General features: G+C 37.1%; 2 protein-coding genes across 3 annotated transcripts; one reads left to right on the top strand and one right to left on the bottom strand.

Moving 5' to 3' along the window:
* Positions 1-1,803: 1,803 nt before the first annotated feature.
* LOC135588617 (phosphoglucomutase, cytoplasmic 2-like) lies at positions 1,804-11,700 on the top strand. Its single transcript, XM_065080823.1, has 18 exons — positions 1,804-1,961; positions 3,077-3,158; positions 3,667-3,722; positions 5,144-5,257; positions 5,394-5,456; positions 6,744-6,863; positions 6,946-7,046; positions 7,362-7,421; positions 7,509-7,608; positions 7,692-7,849; positions 7,932-8,027; positions 8,952-9,015; positions 9,088-9,169; positions 9,510-9,685; positions 9,811-9,887; positions 10,843-10,975; positions 11,252-11,368; positions 11,444-11,700. Exons 1-18 carry the CDS (start codon positions 1,881-1,883, stop codon positions 11,513-11,515), a joined length of 1,752 nt encoding a protein of 583 aa, XP_064936895.1. The 5' UTR covers positions 1,804-1,880; the 3' UTR covers positions 11,516-11,700.
* Positions 11,701-12,095: 395 nt separating this feature from the next.
* LOC135588618 (glutamine synthetase cytosolic isozyme 2-like) lies at positions 12,096-15,688 on the bottom strand. 2 transcript variants are annotated; one of them, XM_065080824.1, is made up of 13 exons: positions 15,532-15,687; positions 14,812-14,851; positions 14,631-14,734; positions 14,496-14,544; positions 14,234-14,340; positions 14,029-14,116; positions 13,564-13,692; positions 13,421-13,495; positions 13,255-13,308; positions 13,130-13,167; positions 12,894-13,053; positions 12,723-12,783; positions 12,096-12,636 (listed from the first exon to the last, which is right to left on the bottom strand). In XM_065080824.1, exons 1-13 carry the CDS (start codon positions 15,603-15,605, stop codon positions 12,542-12,544), a joined length of 1,074 nt encoding a protein of 357 aa, XP_064936896.1. In that variant the 5' UTR covers positions 15,606-15,687; the 3' UTR covers positions 12,096-12,541. The 2 variants fall into 2 exon arrangements, with proteins under 2 accessions (XP_064936896.1, XP_064936897.1); XM_065080825.1 differs by lacking the exons at positions 12,723-12,783; positions 12,894-13,053 and having other exon boundaries at positions 12,096-12,634; positions 15,532-15,688.
* Between the last annotated feature and the right edge of the window lie 1,927 nt (positions 15,689-17,615).

Here is a 17,615-nt window from a genome sequence, read left to right as displayed (position 1 = left end):
GTCTCCTGCGCCAGACAACGTGAATTTTGCCTTGCACGAGGTTGCGCAGCACACCTCTTTTCATCAGGCGACCTTCATGCATCTTGAAAAGGGTACATGCACCTTGTGTGGTGGGATAATGAGGCACTTCAAACACATCTTTATTTGACCATCTTTTATGTATGAAGGCAAGTCATTGGATTTGATTTTCTCATGCAAACTTGTATGTGTCAGATGATGTCAACCGACAGAAAAGTACTTTTACTCTACTGTCATAATATCTTATGCTTGTGATGTGTAGAGGAAAGGCTTTAAATATTGTCAGTGATAGGTGATGACTTCACTACACCAAAGTGCTTGAACTTAATTAGTCAGTCGTCAGGGGCAATGCAAGACAACAAAGCATGGCATGCTGATCTTCACCAAAGCAGAAACCAAGTTTTCTAGGGTTCCGTATCTTCTCCTCCTATCTGAGGCGTGCAGATGGCCTCAGAATAGTTGAAAATGGTGAATGCATGTCCACATCTTGCCAACCTGCTGCTCTTCTTCTCTTCATCATATGAATGTGGCGGCATCACATTGGCAGCAAATGGTGAACTACTACTTGGATGCTGCATGTCCACATTTGCCAATTAATCTGCTGTTCATATGTATCCACGGCCGCATGCAATGATCAGAGTAGCTTCAGATGGCGGAATCCTTCTTCTTCTTCTTCTTCTCTTCGACTTCCATCATGAGGCAGGCAACTTGCTCTATAGAAGGCTGCAGTACTCTATGGTCTTCCTTTCATTCATGTACACAACCACTGCATGCATTCAGTGGTCTCAAACAATGGGCATCATCGACTTCTCTTCTTTCCTTCAGCTCCTGCTAAAGGATCCATTCAAACCAATGAGTTATACATATACATATACATATACATATATATACATATACATATATATATATATATGTATATATATATATATGTATATATATAGTATAAACTCCTTTGGTTCTGATGCAGAAATCCCATGTCCAACTATTTCAGCCCATGGGCTTATTTGGTGCACTCAAATGGAATTTCTTTTTTTTTTTGTGGCTTAAATTCATTCCATGCAGCATATTAATTAAATAATGTATTAGTTCCAAAAGTTTTTGTTTGGCTAATCATCCTTTTCAAATCTATTTATTTGCAATAATATACATAAAAATAGTGTATATCATCACCTTGAATAACAATCATCCTAAAAATTAATTATCTTATATATATATGAAAAAATTTAAAATAAAGATAAAATTAATATCTTCATATTTAGTCCTCTAAATAAAAATTTAGCATATATATATATTGGCGCAAAATTCCATAAAATCACATAAATTTCATTAATATTTTTGTATCAATTGCTAGCCACTACAACAACATATCACTATAACTCCAATTACGAGGGTAATAATTTCAAACATATTTTAACTATTTTATGTGGCTGATATTTTCAATTTTAAAAGAACAATCAATAAGAATAATCAATAATAATTAGCCTAATTTCTTTTTTTTTTTAGGGGAGGGATGAATGAAGGATGTTATAGGAGGGCATAAATGGAAGATCATAATATTATATTAAAAGGACATGCATATTATATTAAACTTTACAGGGGTAAACACGATATTTAGAGCTCTTTAACGGGAGAGATAGGTAAAAACACATGGAAGGCATTCTGGTTCGCCACGTGGGCCGATTCCGACCGTCGACCACGAGAAACGACTCGGCCCACGAAAGCCCAAATGATACGTGGCTCGCTATCAGTTGGTGCGGAGAACAGGCGCCACGCCTTCATATGCTCGATCTGTTCTCTCCGACGCTACCACACACTCTCTCTCCTCGGCCTCGATCTCGATCTCGGTTTCTACGCTCTGAGCAATGGTGGTGTTCGCGGTGACGCGAAGGGAGACCGTCCCTTTCGAGGGCCAGAAGCCCGGGACCTCCGGCCTCAGGAAGAAGGTGCGTGAATCGTTCTTTCTCTTCTGCTTCTTCCGATCTAGGCTCTCTTGGTTTAGATCTTGGCGGATCTTGTTTTCTTGATGCGAGTAAGCGGATTGGTTTCGGATTCGGCGCCACGCCAATGGAGTTCGTGTCGATCTGCCTGTACTTGTGTTTTCTTTTGTTCTTGCTTGTTTTACTTCTTCATGTTGCTAAAAATGACTATCTTTTAGCTTGATCGGCTTTTTCGTGATTCAAAATGGGTTGATTTCGATTGTATCTGTCTGGTACTCGGTCTTGTAATTCAAGATGCCTAATTGGGATCGGAGGATTACGTTGGTGTGGTTTTGTTGTAATTAATGTAACGATGTGCAAAAAATGGCAAAGGATTTGGCTTAAGCAATCAAATGATGTTAGGAGTTTTAGTTTCTTTTTTATGTAATTATAAACAAAAATGTGATTTTTATTTTTCATGATGTGCCTTTCCTCCAACTTAAACACATCTTTTTTCCTTTATTTGGCAGTATCATGGGATATGATTATTAGAAACTGTTTCCTCTCATCTTGTCATTTGTTTGTTAGATATATTGATTGATGTCTCTTTCTTTATTCTGAAATCGAGGGGTAATGGGACTTTGGGAGATCCGTCGGATAATGATATATCCCATCTTGAATATCGAGTTAACTGATTTATTAATATGAGGTGATATCGTGGTTGCTTATCTCTTTCTCATCCTCTCTCCTCGGATATGGTCAAGGAATCATGAAAATTAGTAGCACTCTGTGTAAAATCAAGTTTTAGTTACCAGAAATGGATCTTGAATTTCTTTTGTGCTTCTTTTGAGCCCACTAAAATGCAGTTGTACCTTCTTTTAGCTCTATGTTGATTATTTGCTGATAGTATATAGCACATGATAGGAATGAAGAGTAACCACTCTCAGTTGCCGATGTAGGCATTGTGCCTTTTTTTATCTGAAGTTTTGGGTAGGCCCACTAAAATTTTAGTGGAATATAATGTTCTCCATAGTGGATCATTTTTAGATGTACCTTGTGACTCATCACTTGTTGAAGAGAGAAATTTTCAATCTTTACCATTTGTCTTTCTCCCTTTTATTTAACCTGAGACTTGCTTTCAGGTGACAGTTTTTAAGCAGCCTAATTACCTGCACAACTTTGTTCAGTCAACATTTAATGCCCTTCCTACGGACAAAGTGAAAGGTGAGTTCTCCTGTGCAAAGTCACTGATGTAGTGGTCTCTTTAGTGATTATAAGATAAGAGACCATTGAGTCTAAGCATATGTTAGTTAGTTTGCTTGCTTCATTCAGTTATCTTTTCTTTCTTTTGCTAATGGAGCTCTTGTAGGCAGCTTCAAAATTTATTTAATGAAATTGTTATAGTGGTATCTCCATCTCTTTAACCTGATAAGAGAATTTAAGTTAGTATCTGACAAAATACCTGGTGAAGAGCTGTTATGTTGCACATTATTGATAATGAAATTGCAAAACAATCAACTGTACAATTATTTCTGCTTGACTTATAAAGTAATAAAAAATTGTTCATTGCTCTTATGGTGTCAAACATCTTAGACTCTGACAAGTGAAACTAAGACGTTGCAAATCCAAATTTAAGTCCTAGAAATACTTAAATGTTGTTTACTAAGTAATATTTTGACTATGTTGTCCTTTTTTTATTTTCTCAATGTTTAGCATAGTTTTTTTGGCTCAGGGGCTACACTTGTCGTTTCTGGAGATGGACGCTATTTCTCAAAGGATGCTGTTCAGGTACTTTTCTCTTCGTTATAACTTTCATAATATATATCACAAAAAATCTTACAAACTATAGTTAAGCTTTTTTAAAAATTTAACTCTCATCCCTATCCACCATCAAGGAAAAGAAAACCCCTTGTGGCTGAACCAATTGCATTTGGCAGGCATTTTGGTAGTTAACATGATATCCCCTATTGATTTTGTTGTTGGAAATGGTGCTACAAAACCTATGGACAAGACATATATATATATATATATATATATATATATATATATATATATATGTGTGTGTGTGTGTGTGTGTGTGTGTGTGTGTGTGTGTGTGTGTGTGTGTGTGTGTGTGTGTGTGTGTGTGTGTGTGTGTGTGTGTGTGTATATATATGTGTATATATATATATATGTATATATATATATATATACATCGGATGTAAAATCTGGTTGTCTAAATCAGATGTAAAATCAGAGCTAACCGGGGTCTTATTCCATGTTTATCCTCCAATCGTGTTGTGGATGGCCAAATTTAGAAAATGTCGATTCAAACTGTGTCGGGGGCATACCTGGCAAAACCTCTCGATGATTAAGTTAGCTTGGGAGTTGCAGTGTCGACAAAGCGCCAAAAATAGTGAGCCGAAAGTAGTAACAGGATTAGAACGCCCCTAGGAACGCACTTGAGAGGGCCTTTTATAGTGTGGCTTTGGGATTGTTATGTTGAATCTAGGAACATGCGACAAACATGACATAGTCGATAATGCCCGAAGATCGTGGTCATGTCAGCCACACTTGGCGGAAGTGTTGTGGACGTGGCACTGAGGTGTCGACCACTCGACGCCAAAGCATCGACCACATAATGCCGAGGTGTTGGCCATATCATTATCTCTCTCTCTCTCTCTCTATATATATATATACATATATATATATATATGTATATATATACATATGTATGTATATACATATGTATGTATATATATATATATATGTATGTATACATACATATACATATGTATATATATACACAATTAAACTGAGCCAATGACAATTAAACTGAGGCATGTTGCACTTATTGTACCCATATGGACTTGGGTACCATGCTGAGATTGTATACACATATTGCCTACGTACCCTTGCAAATAAGATTGGTTTATATTGATTAGCACATAGTGCTGAACATGTGTGTGAGCTGGGACATATTGATAGATGGAATGAAGAGTTGTAATAAGTAATAACTCCTTGCAGCTTTATTGGCAAATATTTTTATCTTGTCCAGACCACTCAATAAATTGGTGATGCATATTTTTAAAATGTATAATGAATGGTAATATGTGTAATATGTGTGATGTAGATATTTAAAGTGTATAATGAATGGTTGGCTTTGAGTTGGGTGATATAATGTGATCTTGTCTTTTTCTTTTTGTGGCTTTTTTCTTTTGACCAACCAGATTATTATTAAGATGGCTGCTGCTAATGGAGTAAGACGTGTTTGGGTTGGACAAAATTCTCTACTTTCAACGCCAGCAGTTTCTGCTGTCATAAGGGAAAGAGTTGGTGCAGATGTAAGTGTCTTTACTATGTATCAACAAAATTCCTGTAAATAATGGTGGCTGTTGGTTTAGCTTATTGTTTGTGTGTCTGTTAAAAGAGCATTCACTGGACTAGCATCCTGGTTATTAATCATCTCCTATATTACAGGGATCAAAAGCAACTGGAGCTTTTATCTTGACAGCAAGTCACAATCCAGGAGGTCCACATGAGGTATATTGTTGTTTTACATGTCATTGTTTTGTATGCATATATTCTTTCTGCTAAAACATTTTATGGCAAAGACAAAATAACCTTGGAGGAGAAAATGCCTGATGAGTGAGCATTCACTGTGAGATGACCTCTGCTAGAAAATAATTAAAGAATATAATTTTTTTTTGTTTATACCATTTTCTGCAAATATCTGATGATATGGATGTTAAAGAACAATTAAGTTTTTAATTTAAGATAACTTGTGGAAGTAAGTCCTAATCCTCTTTGCCAATTTAACTGAGCTTATAGGCCAAGCTCCATATTTTTTTCCTCATATCCTTTCATTTATCTTTCCTTGATCTTCTTTTTGTTAATTTTCCCAAAATTGTATGGATAAAAGGACTTTCAAGTGATTCAATACTCATTCGAAACTCATGAAACTTACTGGATTATTTGCTTGCATTTTTCTTTACCTATTTTGTTTCTGTGCATTATGCTTATAAGTTGTTATAATACCTTTTCTCAATGTTTTGCAACTGCTAACCTTCATATTATGTATTCAATAGTCTTGTTTTTCCTTTAACTCTTCCATTTTCAACATGCGGTCGCATACCCAGTATGCCTTGTTTTGCCTACAGTGATTTGAATAAATTTTTTTTTCTTGAATGGTGTCATTAATGAAGTTCCAGAATAAACAGGGGTAGGGTTTGATTTAATATATTTATAATATTCCTGTTGTGCTGAGGTAATTACTTACTTTTTTTTTCATAAATTTATTTAAATATTATATTGAGTAGGAGGAGGAGGGTCTAGGGGCTTGTGCCCCCTTGATGTTGGAAAAGTCTTAGCAATCATGCTTTCCTGGTGACTGGTGACATCATAATAGCTTTATATTGAGAGACAATGAAGGCATGGATCAGTCTGAGGAATTTTGTGTAGTATTCAATAATGTTGGTGGTGCACTATCTCTGATGAATTTACCATTACTGATGCATTAATGACACATGTTAATGAACATTTTTCGTGCCATGAGAATTAGCAGCTGACCGAGGCTAAACATGAATACTGACTTGCTTTTTTGCTTCTGTGATGATATTATTAGAACTATGAAAAGGCTTCATGCAACAACTTCAATTTGCATTCAAATCAGAAGAGATATATGCTTCACTAACTAAAGAAAAACAATGTACTGTGAAATTACTATCATTTGTTTAGCTTTTAATACTTCATTGGTAATTTACTTAATCATTCTGCTTTTAGCTTTGATTTTTCATCTATTTGATTTACCACTAACTCTTGTTTTACCAGGATTTTGGAATAAAGTATAACATGGAAAATGGTGGACCTGCTCCTGAGGCTATTACTGATAAGATATATGCCAATACAAAAACACTAAAGGAATACTTCATTGCAGAAAATCTTCCTGACGTATGTTCTGCATTAGAATCTGTCAGCAATTCTGGTTACAAGATTTTAGAAAATCTGATATTCATTCACTTATATGTTGCAGATTGATATTTCTGTTTTAAGTGTAAGCACATTCTCCGGGCCTGAAGGACCTTTTGACGTGGATGTCTTTGATTCAACCACTGACTATGTGAAGCTTATGAAGTAAGTGGTCTTTCCTTCATGTTATTATTGCAGGTATACATTACTTTTTATTTCAGTGATACGTGCAGCATTTTTTGAATTTAGTTTTGTTGGTTTAGGTTTTGGCTTGTATTTGATAACCAAGATTTACAGTATGGAGCAGTGGATGAGTAATGGTTTAGGTTGCCATGATATCTAATCATGAAATCAACAGTCATTATTTCTGTCACACACATTACTGAAATGCATGTGGTGGATGTATATATTCTTCAAGAAGGAACATTGGGGAATCTAACTTTTACAAAGGTTATTAAAATCACTGGTTTTTCGCTTCAGGTCAATTTTTGACTTTGGATCCATCCAAAAGCTGCTTTCATGCCCAAAGTTCACATTCTGGTACTCATCTGGGGCCTTGCTTTCCTAGCATCTTCTAATTCTTGTTTTTACACCTGCGATCTAAGTCCATGCTTAAACTATTTTCAGCTATGATGCACTTCATGGTGTTGCTGGAATTTATGCAAAGCATATTTTTGTTGAGGAACTTGGTGCAAATGAATCTTCGCTATTAAATTGCATGCCTATGGTGTGTTTATACTTGATATGTCCATTTGTCTTCTCTCAAAAATTGTATGATTTTATTATTAAGCATTGATAATCTTATAACAGGAAGACTTTGGAGGTGGTCATCCAGATCCTAATCTGACCTATGCAAAAGAATTGGTTGCAAGAATGGGATTGGGTAAATCAAGCTCACAATTTGAACCACCTGAGTTTGGTGCTGCCGCTGATGGGGATGCAGATCGCAACATGGTCCTTGGTAAAAGGTATTCTTCGGTTATAATAGACGGAAGCTATAACACATCCTATTATGTTCGTGACTAGGCAACTCTTTTCTTGTGTCACTAGGTTCTTTGTAACACCATCAGATTCTGTTGCTATAATTGCTGCCAATGCTGTTGAAGCCATTCCATATTTTGCCTCTGGTTTGAAAGGGGTTGCCAGGTGTGCTATCTTCAGTTATGAACTCCAAGTTTTACTTGAATCTTTTTGGAATGCTTGAACAATGAATCAAACTAGATTCAGGGGTTCTGTACAGAAACTTCTATGAGAGTGTTGGGTGGATTTATCTCTTAAGTGGTTTTCTATGCCACCTTACCATGTGGTATAACAGGATGTACAGTGTACATGGTGATACACAGCTACATGACTGCTTATGCAGTTTGCATATGCAACCGCATGGAGCAACGTGACTGCATGTGGTCTGCGTAAGATGTGATTGCATGTGGTTTGTGTTTCCTTCATTTTTTTATATTATTATACAATCTTTAATGATGAAAACATAGCCAATGATAATTTAACATTAGTCTTACTAATTATTACTCAAGTAATTTCGTGAAGAGTATAGATATCCCATATAATTTTGATTTGGCCATAACATATGCTTATCTATTTGTGATCTGAATATTTATTGTATTCTTGATTATATACTTTTAATATTTGATATGTGTTGTGCATTGTGTTTGCCTTTTATCATTTGGACTTTGTATTTATTGGAAGTTCACTAGACCTTCTGCAATTAAGTTATTAATATGAACTTTGGGATTGAAAATTGAAGATGCAAAATCTAAAATTCACTTTTGCTTTTACCTTTGATATGATTGATCCTAGAAATTTTTGATTTCATCAGTTATGTCTTTAGTTGTTTGGTACCTAAGGAGTGAGAGATAATAATCCATAAAGCCTCAGGCCAATATATGATAGCACTATACATAAAGTACTTAATAGACTATTTTCTTATTCCTCTTACTACTAAACATGCGTTAGTCTATTATAGTCTGTGTTTGTCAATTAGAAAACTCCTACGTAATGTCAGTTTTCCCATTGTCTGGTCACGTTTTTATTCACCTTGCTAATCTTACCTTTCAGGAGTATGCCAACTTCAGCTGCCCTTGATGTTGTGGCGAAGAACTTGGGTCTTAAATTTTTTGAGGTGCGTATTGCTTGGAGTCTTACACAGAGCATATGCATTCGATGGCTTAAAACAAAAATTACCATATTTCAGGTGCCGACTGGTTGGAAATTTTTTGGAAACTTGATGGATGCTGGACTTTGTTCAATTTGTGGTGAAGAAAGCTTTGGGACAGGTAATTTCAAGGATTTTTGTCCCCTGCATGTCTTTGCAAGTTTGCATTGTGGAAATTTAGATTGTGACATTTCTATTACAAGTTTTGATTAGTGTTCAAAACACTTGACTGGTACGGAACCAAGAGATGCATGTTGTCATGAAAATAACAAATTGTCTCATGTTATGCATGCTGCATTTGAACAAGAAAAGCTTAACATTTTGGACCAGTAGCCTTCTTGACTGAATTTCTGCAAGGTCTGCACTTCAAATGTGACCCCCCTTTTTTTTTGCGCTACAGGAGGATTGTGCATTTTTATCATTTAAAATAGACTTCTGTAAGCCTTTGTCTTCTCTTGCAGGCTCAGATCATATTCGTGAAAAGGATGGAATCTGGGCAGTTTTAGCTTGGCTTTCAATTCTTGCCTTTAAGAACAAGGACAAGCTTAATGAGGATAAGTTGGTTACAGTTGAAGATATAGTTCGTAAACATTGGGCCACTTATGGTCGCCACTATTATACTCGCTACGATTATGAGGTAAGCATAGATGTACGGATATTCTTTTAAAAATCAAATGTAATGTATAGTTCGTGATATTCTTTCACATGGCTGCTGCCTATGAGAATACTCTCGCCAATTGTTTATTATTATTTTTGGTGAAGAATGTTGATGCTGGTGCTGCTAAGGAGCTAATGGCACATTTGGTGAATCTTCAATCGTCCCTTTCCGAAGTTAACAGGTATGTCACTTGTGAAAAAAGAAATTCATCAAATACATGACTCACCAAGGCTAACTACAGATAGATGTGGTTGTGAGCACATCGAAGTGTTCTTCTCTGTTGTATGGACTTTTCTCTTTCATGTTTTTTATATGGTTTTGTTGGTAGTATTTCTTGGTTCTTGCATCATTATACTGTTATTTCTTAGTTGTGTTGTGTTGTTTTCAGTTATTATTCTCTCAAATGTCCATCTTGTGTCATGGCAGTTGGTCTTGCTTATGACTCTGTTAATTTGTAATATTTTGTTTTTAGTTTTATACTATAGGCTTCAATGTAACTATCCTTTTCTCCATGATGTTTTTATTTCCATTACCTGCTAAGTATAGCATCACTTGGGCAAGTGAATCTAAAGATTCTACTTTTCAGTTTCATATAGATCTGATTGCATCCTTTTTTTTTACTGCATCTTGTTGCTACTCAATTTTTGTGTTTAGATCATAAGGCATCCTTGTTTACAGTTTCTTTCATATCAAATTTAATATGTTAAGAAGAAACAATGTTAATTTTTAGCTTGTTCCACAAACTAAAACCTTGATGGAATCAGTTGACATAGTATGTGGTCTGTTTGATTGGTCTGTATTAGATTGGGACCAGCTGATGCTTCTAACAATGTTCGATTCTAAAACATAGGGGAATCAGGTGAAACCTAATCTGCAAAGGGAAGAAAAGAAACCTAGACTATGATCCCTTTCCTGCTCAAATTTATTTAAATATTGCCATCAATCTTATCCACAAAACCATGATGCTCTTCTTGTTCAAGTTTATTTCACTGGTGTCATTTGATAGGAGTCCTATTTTCTGATAGGTTATAGGAAATGCATGATTTAGGAGACAATTTGCAACATGTGTGCTAGTTATAGTATGTGTACTCGAGATATGATTTCCTAAAAAAATAGATGTTGCTTCATTTATTCAGGATTATAAAGGAGATAAGATCAGATGTCTCGGATGTTGTCCAAGCCGATGAATTTGAATACAAGGATCCTGTTGATGGCTCTGTTTCTAAGCATCAAGGCATTCGGTACCTCTTTGTGGATGGATCACGACTTGTAAGCTATTATCGCTTGCTGTGCTTCATTTTTTGGATTAGTTTACAACGAATTATAATAATCAGATGCTGACTTGAAGCCTGAAGTTGTTAGCTGAAGTTTCATCGGTGGAATACTAAACTTTGTACTAAGACTATGTCTTTTATTGCAAAACAACTATAAGTGTTAAACTTTATATTATGGTCTATGGCACACTCGGTAGTCACAAGTGGTTTCCCTCCATCCAGGTATGAGTCTAGAGTTATATCTAATTTACATCTGCCACATAATTTTTAGGTTTTCCGGCTATCTGGGACTGGTTCTGAAGGTGCTACTATCAGAGTCTACATTGAGCAGTACGAGAACGATGCAACAAAGACCGGGAGGGATTCACAAGAAGCACTTGGTCCTCTGGTAAAAGGACTTTACCTCTGTGTTATATTTTCATGAAACATTAAGATAATCCTTACAAGATGCTTTGTGCTGTAGGTCGAAGTGGCGATAAAGCTCTCAAAGATGAAAGAATTCACCGGACGATCTGCTCCTACTGTTATAACATAAAATCAAATTGATGAGTACTTTTGAGTTGGACATCGATTTCCCCTCTTTTTATCAACTAATTTTGTACCTAGCGCCACGTGACATGGCGCGCTACATGTTTTTGAAATAATTTGTGTTAGTACCACTCAAAATTAAACCCCGGTTCTGGTTGGAGATTATATTAAATAATACAAAGTTTACGATGAGATGTATCCGAAATCGCTGCTGTGTATCTATTTCTTTCTTGCAAAATCACTAGACTCACTGGTTATTGTTGAGGTTGTTTGCCACTTTTAGCCAAACGAAGTGTCCTAACCTTATGTTGGTGGGAGTTTCTACATGGAAATGGAAAGATTCAAGATGTCTCCATCAATTGTAATTGGTGAGGCAAATCTCAGGAATTGGTGGAGAAACTCTTGTTTTGACGGATCAAATGTGATGTTTACTTGATGATGAAGATGAGATCTGATCTGTTGATTCAGATTCGAATGTGATGATCCTCTCCTATTTTTAGTTTTTGGGCCGTCAAATGAATTATTCTATCTAAAAAATGAGATGTGATTTGACGAAGCACATTGCGAGATCCGATTACTCGATAGACTTCATCAGATGCTACAGTAATTAACGATGCTTCAACCAGAACGTGTTCTTCCGTCGCATGAGTTTACAGTACCTTTGACTTCTTACTCTTACAGCAAGGCTTCAGTTCAGACGTGTCTGCTAAAATCTTTACCCAAGTCAATTACCTTCTTCTCTGTAATTTCTCCACTGCTCTTCCTTAAGTTTAATAACACAGATCGAACGAGAGAGAGAGAGAGTGAGAGAGAGAGAGAGAGAGCTCTTTTGTGCTGCCAATGTACTTTTATTGCCGCCACAACTGCAACCCAAGTGACAAAACAAGACAGGAAAACCAATCAAGTATAGCTAACTCGATTAAGATCTCCCCGCCGAGTACTGACGGAAAACGCTGCTGAATTCCCCATGCAATGCAAGACAGAACGAAGCCCACTTAACATGACAAGAGACACGCAAAGATGAAGCAGCTGATTAAGTTGGTTTCCAGAGGATGGTGGTCTCTGCAATCATGGAAGTGACAGCGTAAGGATCCATGTTGGAAGCCGGCCTTCGGTCTTCGAAGTAACCTGACGAGGATATGGTAGAGTGAGGTGCACATATTTGAACGACACACAACATGAAGAAGTCTCAAGACGAAGGAAATGCTATCCACCTTTGCCGGACTTCTCCGTGTCACGGCCAACTCGAATCGATGCTCCCCGATTCGCAACTCCCTGTCATAGGTCGCAACGAGTTAAGAATGCACGAGATTTCTACCAATGCGAATGATTGTGGCATCTCATCTACGAGCTCGAGTGAGTAGTCGAGAGTGCATGAATTGTACCCAAACGAAGGTATTGATATCAGCAGTCTCATGGCGCCCGGTAAGGCGGCGCTCGTTCCCTTCTCCATAGGCAGCTATGTGCTCCTTGTGCCTCCAGCCAAGTTTCTCGATCGCCTGTTTGATGACTTCATACCCTCCATCGCTCCTCATGGATTTGGTACTGAAGAGTTTCAAATGGAAAAACGATTAATATATATATGCGCATATATTTCCAAGTTCATGGGCTATATGTTCACCTGTAATTTGTGTGAGCTCCTGCGCCATTCCAATCACCCTGAAACGAGAAGACACAGCGATATGATACTGCAAGAACGGTGTCTTCCTCGCTTGTTGGATCAGCAGGTGAGCAAGCTCATCTTACCTGAATCGGCTTTGGATCCAAAGAAAGCACCACTCCGGCCATCTCGGTAATCCTCTGTTCACAGAGAGATCCAAGTTAACGATTGGCTGGCTAGAACAAGTTGGGGACTGCAGTGCAGTGCAGTGCAGAAGAAACCATGGATTCGGACGGGGGTATGTGCAGCTACCTCGAGTACGTATCGAGCAACCCAGAGCTGATCACCAGCTGATACGCCGACGCTGGGACCTACTTGGAACTCCCACTGGGAAGGAAGAACAAGATTTGATGAGAAGAAGGAAGCAGAGGAGTTCGAATGGCTCCGAACGTTACCTGGCCTGGCATGACCTCTCCATTGATGCCACTTATGTTGATCCCTGCATAAAGGCAGGCCCTGTAGTGGGCATCGACTATGTCTCTCCCAAAAGCTTTGTCAGCACCAGCAGAGCAGTAGTAAGGACCCTGTCATGGAACTTTAGGTCATTGCATAGCTTAATTACAGGCCAAAACTTATGATGAAGCAGTGTTTCCAAGGTTTCATATCAGAAAAAGGCTAAAACTTTGTTCTTTGGAGGAGAAATCATATCATGTCATTCATTCATGCTGCTAATCATGATGAGAGTAGCCAAAACTCATGAGAGATATTTTCAAATAGGAAGATTCAGGTTTTTCTTCTTTTTCTTTAACTTTTTGAGGAAAAAATGATATAAAATTCAGATATTTCTTTAACTTGTACAGTGAGATACTTGTTGAGACATAAATCATAGGAAAATAGACAAGGATGGCCCAAGAACTTACCTGGGGACCAGGGTAGCCTCCAATGGGCCACCCAATGGGCCACTTGACATCCTTCTGGAGGAGAGTGTACTCCTGCTCTATCCCAAACCTAGCAGGGAGTAAACATCCACCCAGTGATAGCTTTACATCATCCTCAGATGAATGGAAAAGAAAGCAAAAGGAGAAAGAAACAGCATCAACAACAAGCAGGAGAGAACAACAATACCAAGTCTCTTCTGCAGCAACAGCAGGGTTGCTAAATATCTTGGCAGCATTGTGTCTTTTGTTGGTAGGGATTGGCTCTCCTTGTGGTGTGTAACAATCACACATGACCTATATGTTCCAGATGAAGAAGAAGCAAACAGAAGACCATGAGAAAAAATTGTTTGGAAAACAAATTGTATCAGCTTTGATACAAAGAAGTAGAGAGAGTGAGAATCCAAGCAAATTACATCAGCTTTGATACAAATAAGTAGAGTAAGACTCACAAGGATGTTGTTGCCCTTCCTGAAGGGATCCCTGAAAATAGCTTGGGGACTGCAGACAGGAAGGTGCATCTTTTTTACTGCAGAAGCTTCAACAAGAAAATGAAACTACAGTGAAGAGGAAGCATGACAACATACTACAGAATCACTTCACTGTCCTCTCCAGGAGCTTGGCCAGTGCTTGAGCCATCATAGTTCCATTTTGGAAGCTGGCTGGCGTCAGTCACAGGACCCGAGAGAGTCTTTCCAATTGAAACAGATAGTATGTCAGGACAGAAGCTACAAGTTAAAGGAGTATAATAATGTGGATATCATATACCCTGGCTTTGCTCCTGATGTCTACACCAGAGCCTCCAACCCTGTTGGATTTGCAATAGACAAAAGGCACCATTAGGAGCTGTATGAATTTGAAGGACAGGAGGAGGAGGGAAGAAAAGGTGATTGATAATTTTTTTTTCAGGTGAATAAAGTTCAATTAATTACTTAATTATAATTGACTTCAAAGGAAATCTTAACATGTTTATGCTAATTAGTTGTTCATGGTTAAATGGAAAGTTAGAAACAAATCAATTAGTGCACATTCCCTCAAAAAGAGGAAGAACATGGACAGTCCAGAACAAAAATTAAAGAGCAAAACTATTTTTGAGAACCTTTTACAAGCAAAAGAATGTCACAAAATGAAGTAGCAACAAAAAAGCACAATCACCACTAGAAACAATATTTTTCTTCTTTTTCTTTTCCTTTTGGAGGAAAGAGAACACCAAATCCTTAATAAAGGTAAGTCATCAACCTCTTTCCTCAATGCATGGCATGCAAACAATTGCAAAGTACCAAAACAAACAACATAAAGAAGATTCAAGAAAAACAAGAGAGTCCAAAGAACAACAGAACTGACACCTAACAATATTGAAAGCCCAAAACCAAATGGCTGAACCCTTCCAAAATAATGGAACAAAATCCAGAAGCAGAAACCGGATAATAGAGTGAGATAATTAAGAGGATAGCAAGGGAAGAGATCGACAGAAGAGAAGGAACAAACCATATGTACTCAGCAATGATCTTCTCCGTGTAGTCGGAGAAGTTAAGGTTGATGAGATCTGTGAGCAGAGCCATGGCTGCAAAGAGCCTGCTCTTCTTCTAGACTCTATGAATGACCTGAGAAAGAGAACAGAGTGAGGAAGAAAGGGTAGAAGGAAGGGACTATATATAGGAGAGATGGTGGTGGAGGGAATGGCAGGTAAACAGTGACTGGAATATGGTGATAATCTAGACCTGACATACACTCCTTAGAAAAGTCCAAGTTGAGGTTGACAATGCAGAGATTCAAATATGTGGTACAGAAAGATTAGATGTAAAGTTATGGTTTATATGGCACAAAGAGGTCTATGAAGTGACCAGTTTTCAACCATACCCTTGGATTTGCCCATTATCAACTTATCCTTTGCCAAAGGACTTGCAGAAATTGTGGAGATTTATCTGCAAAAAGAAGAAAGAGAACTTTAACATTCTCTTGTATGATTTGTTATAATACATGTAGTCTTCTGCATAGGCTTTACATGTTTTAAGGGAATATAGCATTATGATCAATATGTACTGTCATTGATGGAGATCAAGTGAGGTTTATCATGCTATTATGGGGTTTGGTATTTAAAAGAAAAAGAATGCTTTGTTTTGCATAGTGCCTTTGATGTTTTTTGCTTACTTCTGTAGAGTGTCATTGATGTTTTCTTTCTGCAATCAGCATAGGAACTTTTCCCCTGGACTTGATGGACTTTATCTGGTAGCAACAATACAGCCTTACTCTGCAGTAATTGCCAAGGTTATTGCTTAACACATTACTAGATCTACCTTATCTTTCTTTCCTGAGTTGGGCAAGGATCTGCCTTGTCTTCAAGCCTCACACTGCTAGAACTATTATATTAAGGAAGCTGCATGTGAGCAATGACTCTGCAATCATAAAGATTAGCAGCAATTGATTGTTGCTGTAGGATAGCAGCAGCTAAACATGTTCTTGCAACAAAACTCTCCATTTGTTAGATGCTTCTTGATAGTTTGGGTCAAATGGTCTTCTTATCTCAAAAACACTCAGAACTCAACATATTTAACTAAAATTGCATGAAATATTAAGCTAAAATTCCAAAAAAAATTACAACAAAAAGAAAAAACAAGCATAAATTTGATATTGTCCTCTACATTGGAACAGTATGTTCGGATCGATCGATACTGGAACCTGAACCTCTAGATTTACAATTGAGGCCCATAGATTAAGCACTTGTTTAGGCCATGAAGTAATGTGTTATGTCTAAGTAATAAATTTGTTCCAAGGTGACATGGAAGATTCTCTACCATGCAAAAACTCTTCATGCCCTCTGTCTTTTGTGAATCTTGGTTCAGAAAATTTCTTGTATAACAATATATATATATATATATGATTTTGACAGAATTATATGAATATGCACACATGTATTTAGATTTACTGATGCAGACATCATGTATGGAAACTTAGCTTGGTCAACTTGATTACCTTGCAAGCTAATAATACTCTCTGTCGATGCATTTGATTATAAGTTAACTGCTCCAAAAACCATAATTTTAATTTTCCTGACCAATGATTAAGATGTTCAAAGCATTCTGTAGTCTCCCAATGGTTGACTTTTAGTATTCTAAAAATTGGAAAATATTCTATGTTCCTGTTGCTTCTTGGCTTTGTGATTCAGGTAGTAATAGGTCGATTCCAGATTAGTTCAGATTCAGTTTTGTTTTGCTGATATTACACTGATTTGGAGTCTAATGACTTAAATTATCCTAAGTAAATTAACTATGATATTATTTTACTGGATTCCGAAAATAATTAATTAGGTTATATGGATTAGCTCAGTTGTATGGATTCTCAGGTTAATTTGACTCTTAAAACTCAATTATGTTCTTAACTCAATGCCTCTTTGTCATATCTATATTTTAAGCTGATTCGGTAACTCAAAAAACTATATGGGTAAGTCAACTGTAAGATACGTAATTGAGTTGGCATCTCCATACTGAATCCGATCTAATTCTGTGAAGTATGCTGGTGTTTGAAAAGCCAGGGAAAACAGTTGAGTAATCTATATTTCAGGTCTGCATCAT

This window comes from Musa acuminata, chromosome BXJ1-8 (assembly GCF_036884655.1).
Source record: "Musa acuminata AAA Group cultivar baxijiao chromosome BXJ1-8, Cavendish_Baxijiao_AAA, whole genome shotgun sequence".
Taxonomy (NCBI): Eukaryota; Viridiplantae; Streptophyta; class Magnoliopsida; order Zingiberales; family Musaceae; genus Musa; species Musa acuminata.
This window is presented reverse-complemented; position numbering and strand designations above follow the sequence as displayed.

Coding starts and splice junctions, on each gene's coding strand:
- LOC135588617 (XM_065080823.1), top strand. CDS start 1,881: ATGGTGGTGTTCGCGGTGACGCGAAGGGAGACCGTCCCTTTCGAGGGC. Junction 8,028..8,951: donor GGTTTGAAAGGGGTTGCCAG/GTGTGCTATCTT, acceptor CTTACCTTTCAG/GAGTATGCCAACTTCAGCTG. Junction 10,976..11,251: donor TTGTGGATGGATCACGACTT/GTAAGCTATTAT, acceptor CATAATTTTTAG/GTTTTCCGGCTATCTGGGAC.
- LOC135588618 (XM_065080824.1), bottom strand. CDS start 15,605: ATGGCTCTGCTCACAGATCTCATCAACCTTAACTTCTCCGACTACACG. Junction 13,054..13,129: donor GGAGCTCACACAAATTACAG/GTGAACATATAG, acceptor GAAACTCTTCAG/TACCAAATCCATGAGGAGCG. Junction 12,637..12,722: donor CACGGAGAAGTCCGGCAAAG/GTGGATAGCATT, acceptor TATCCTCGTCAG/GTTACTTCGAAGACCGAAGG.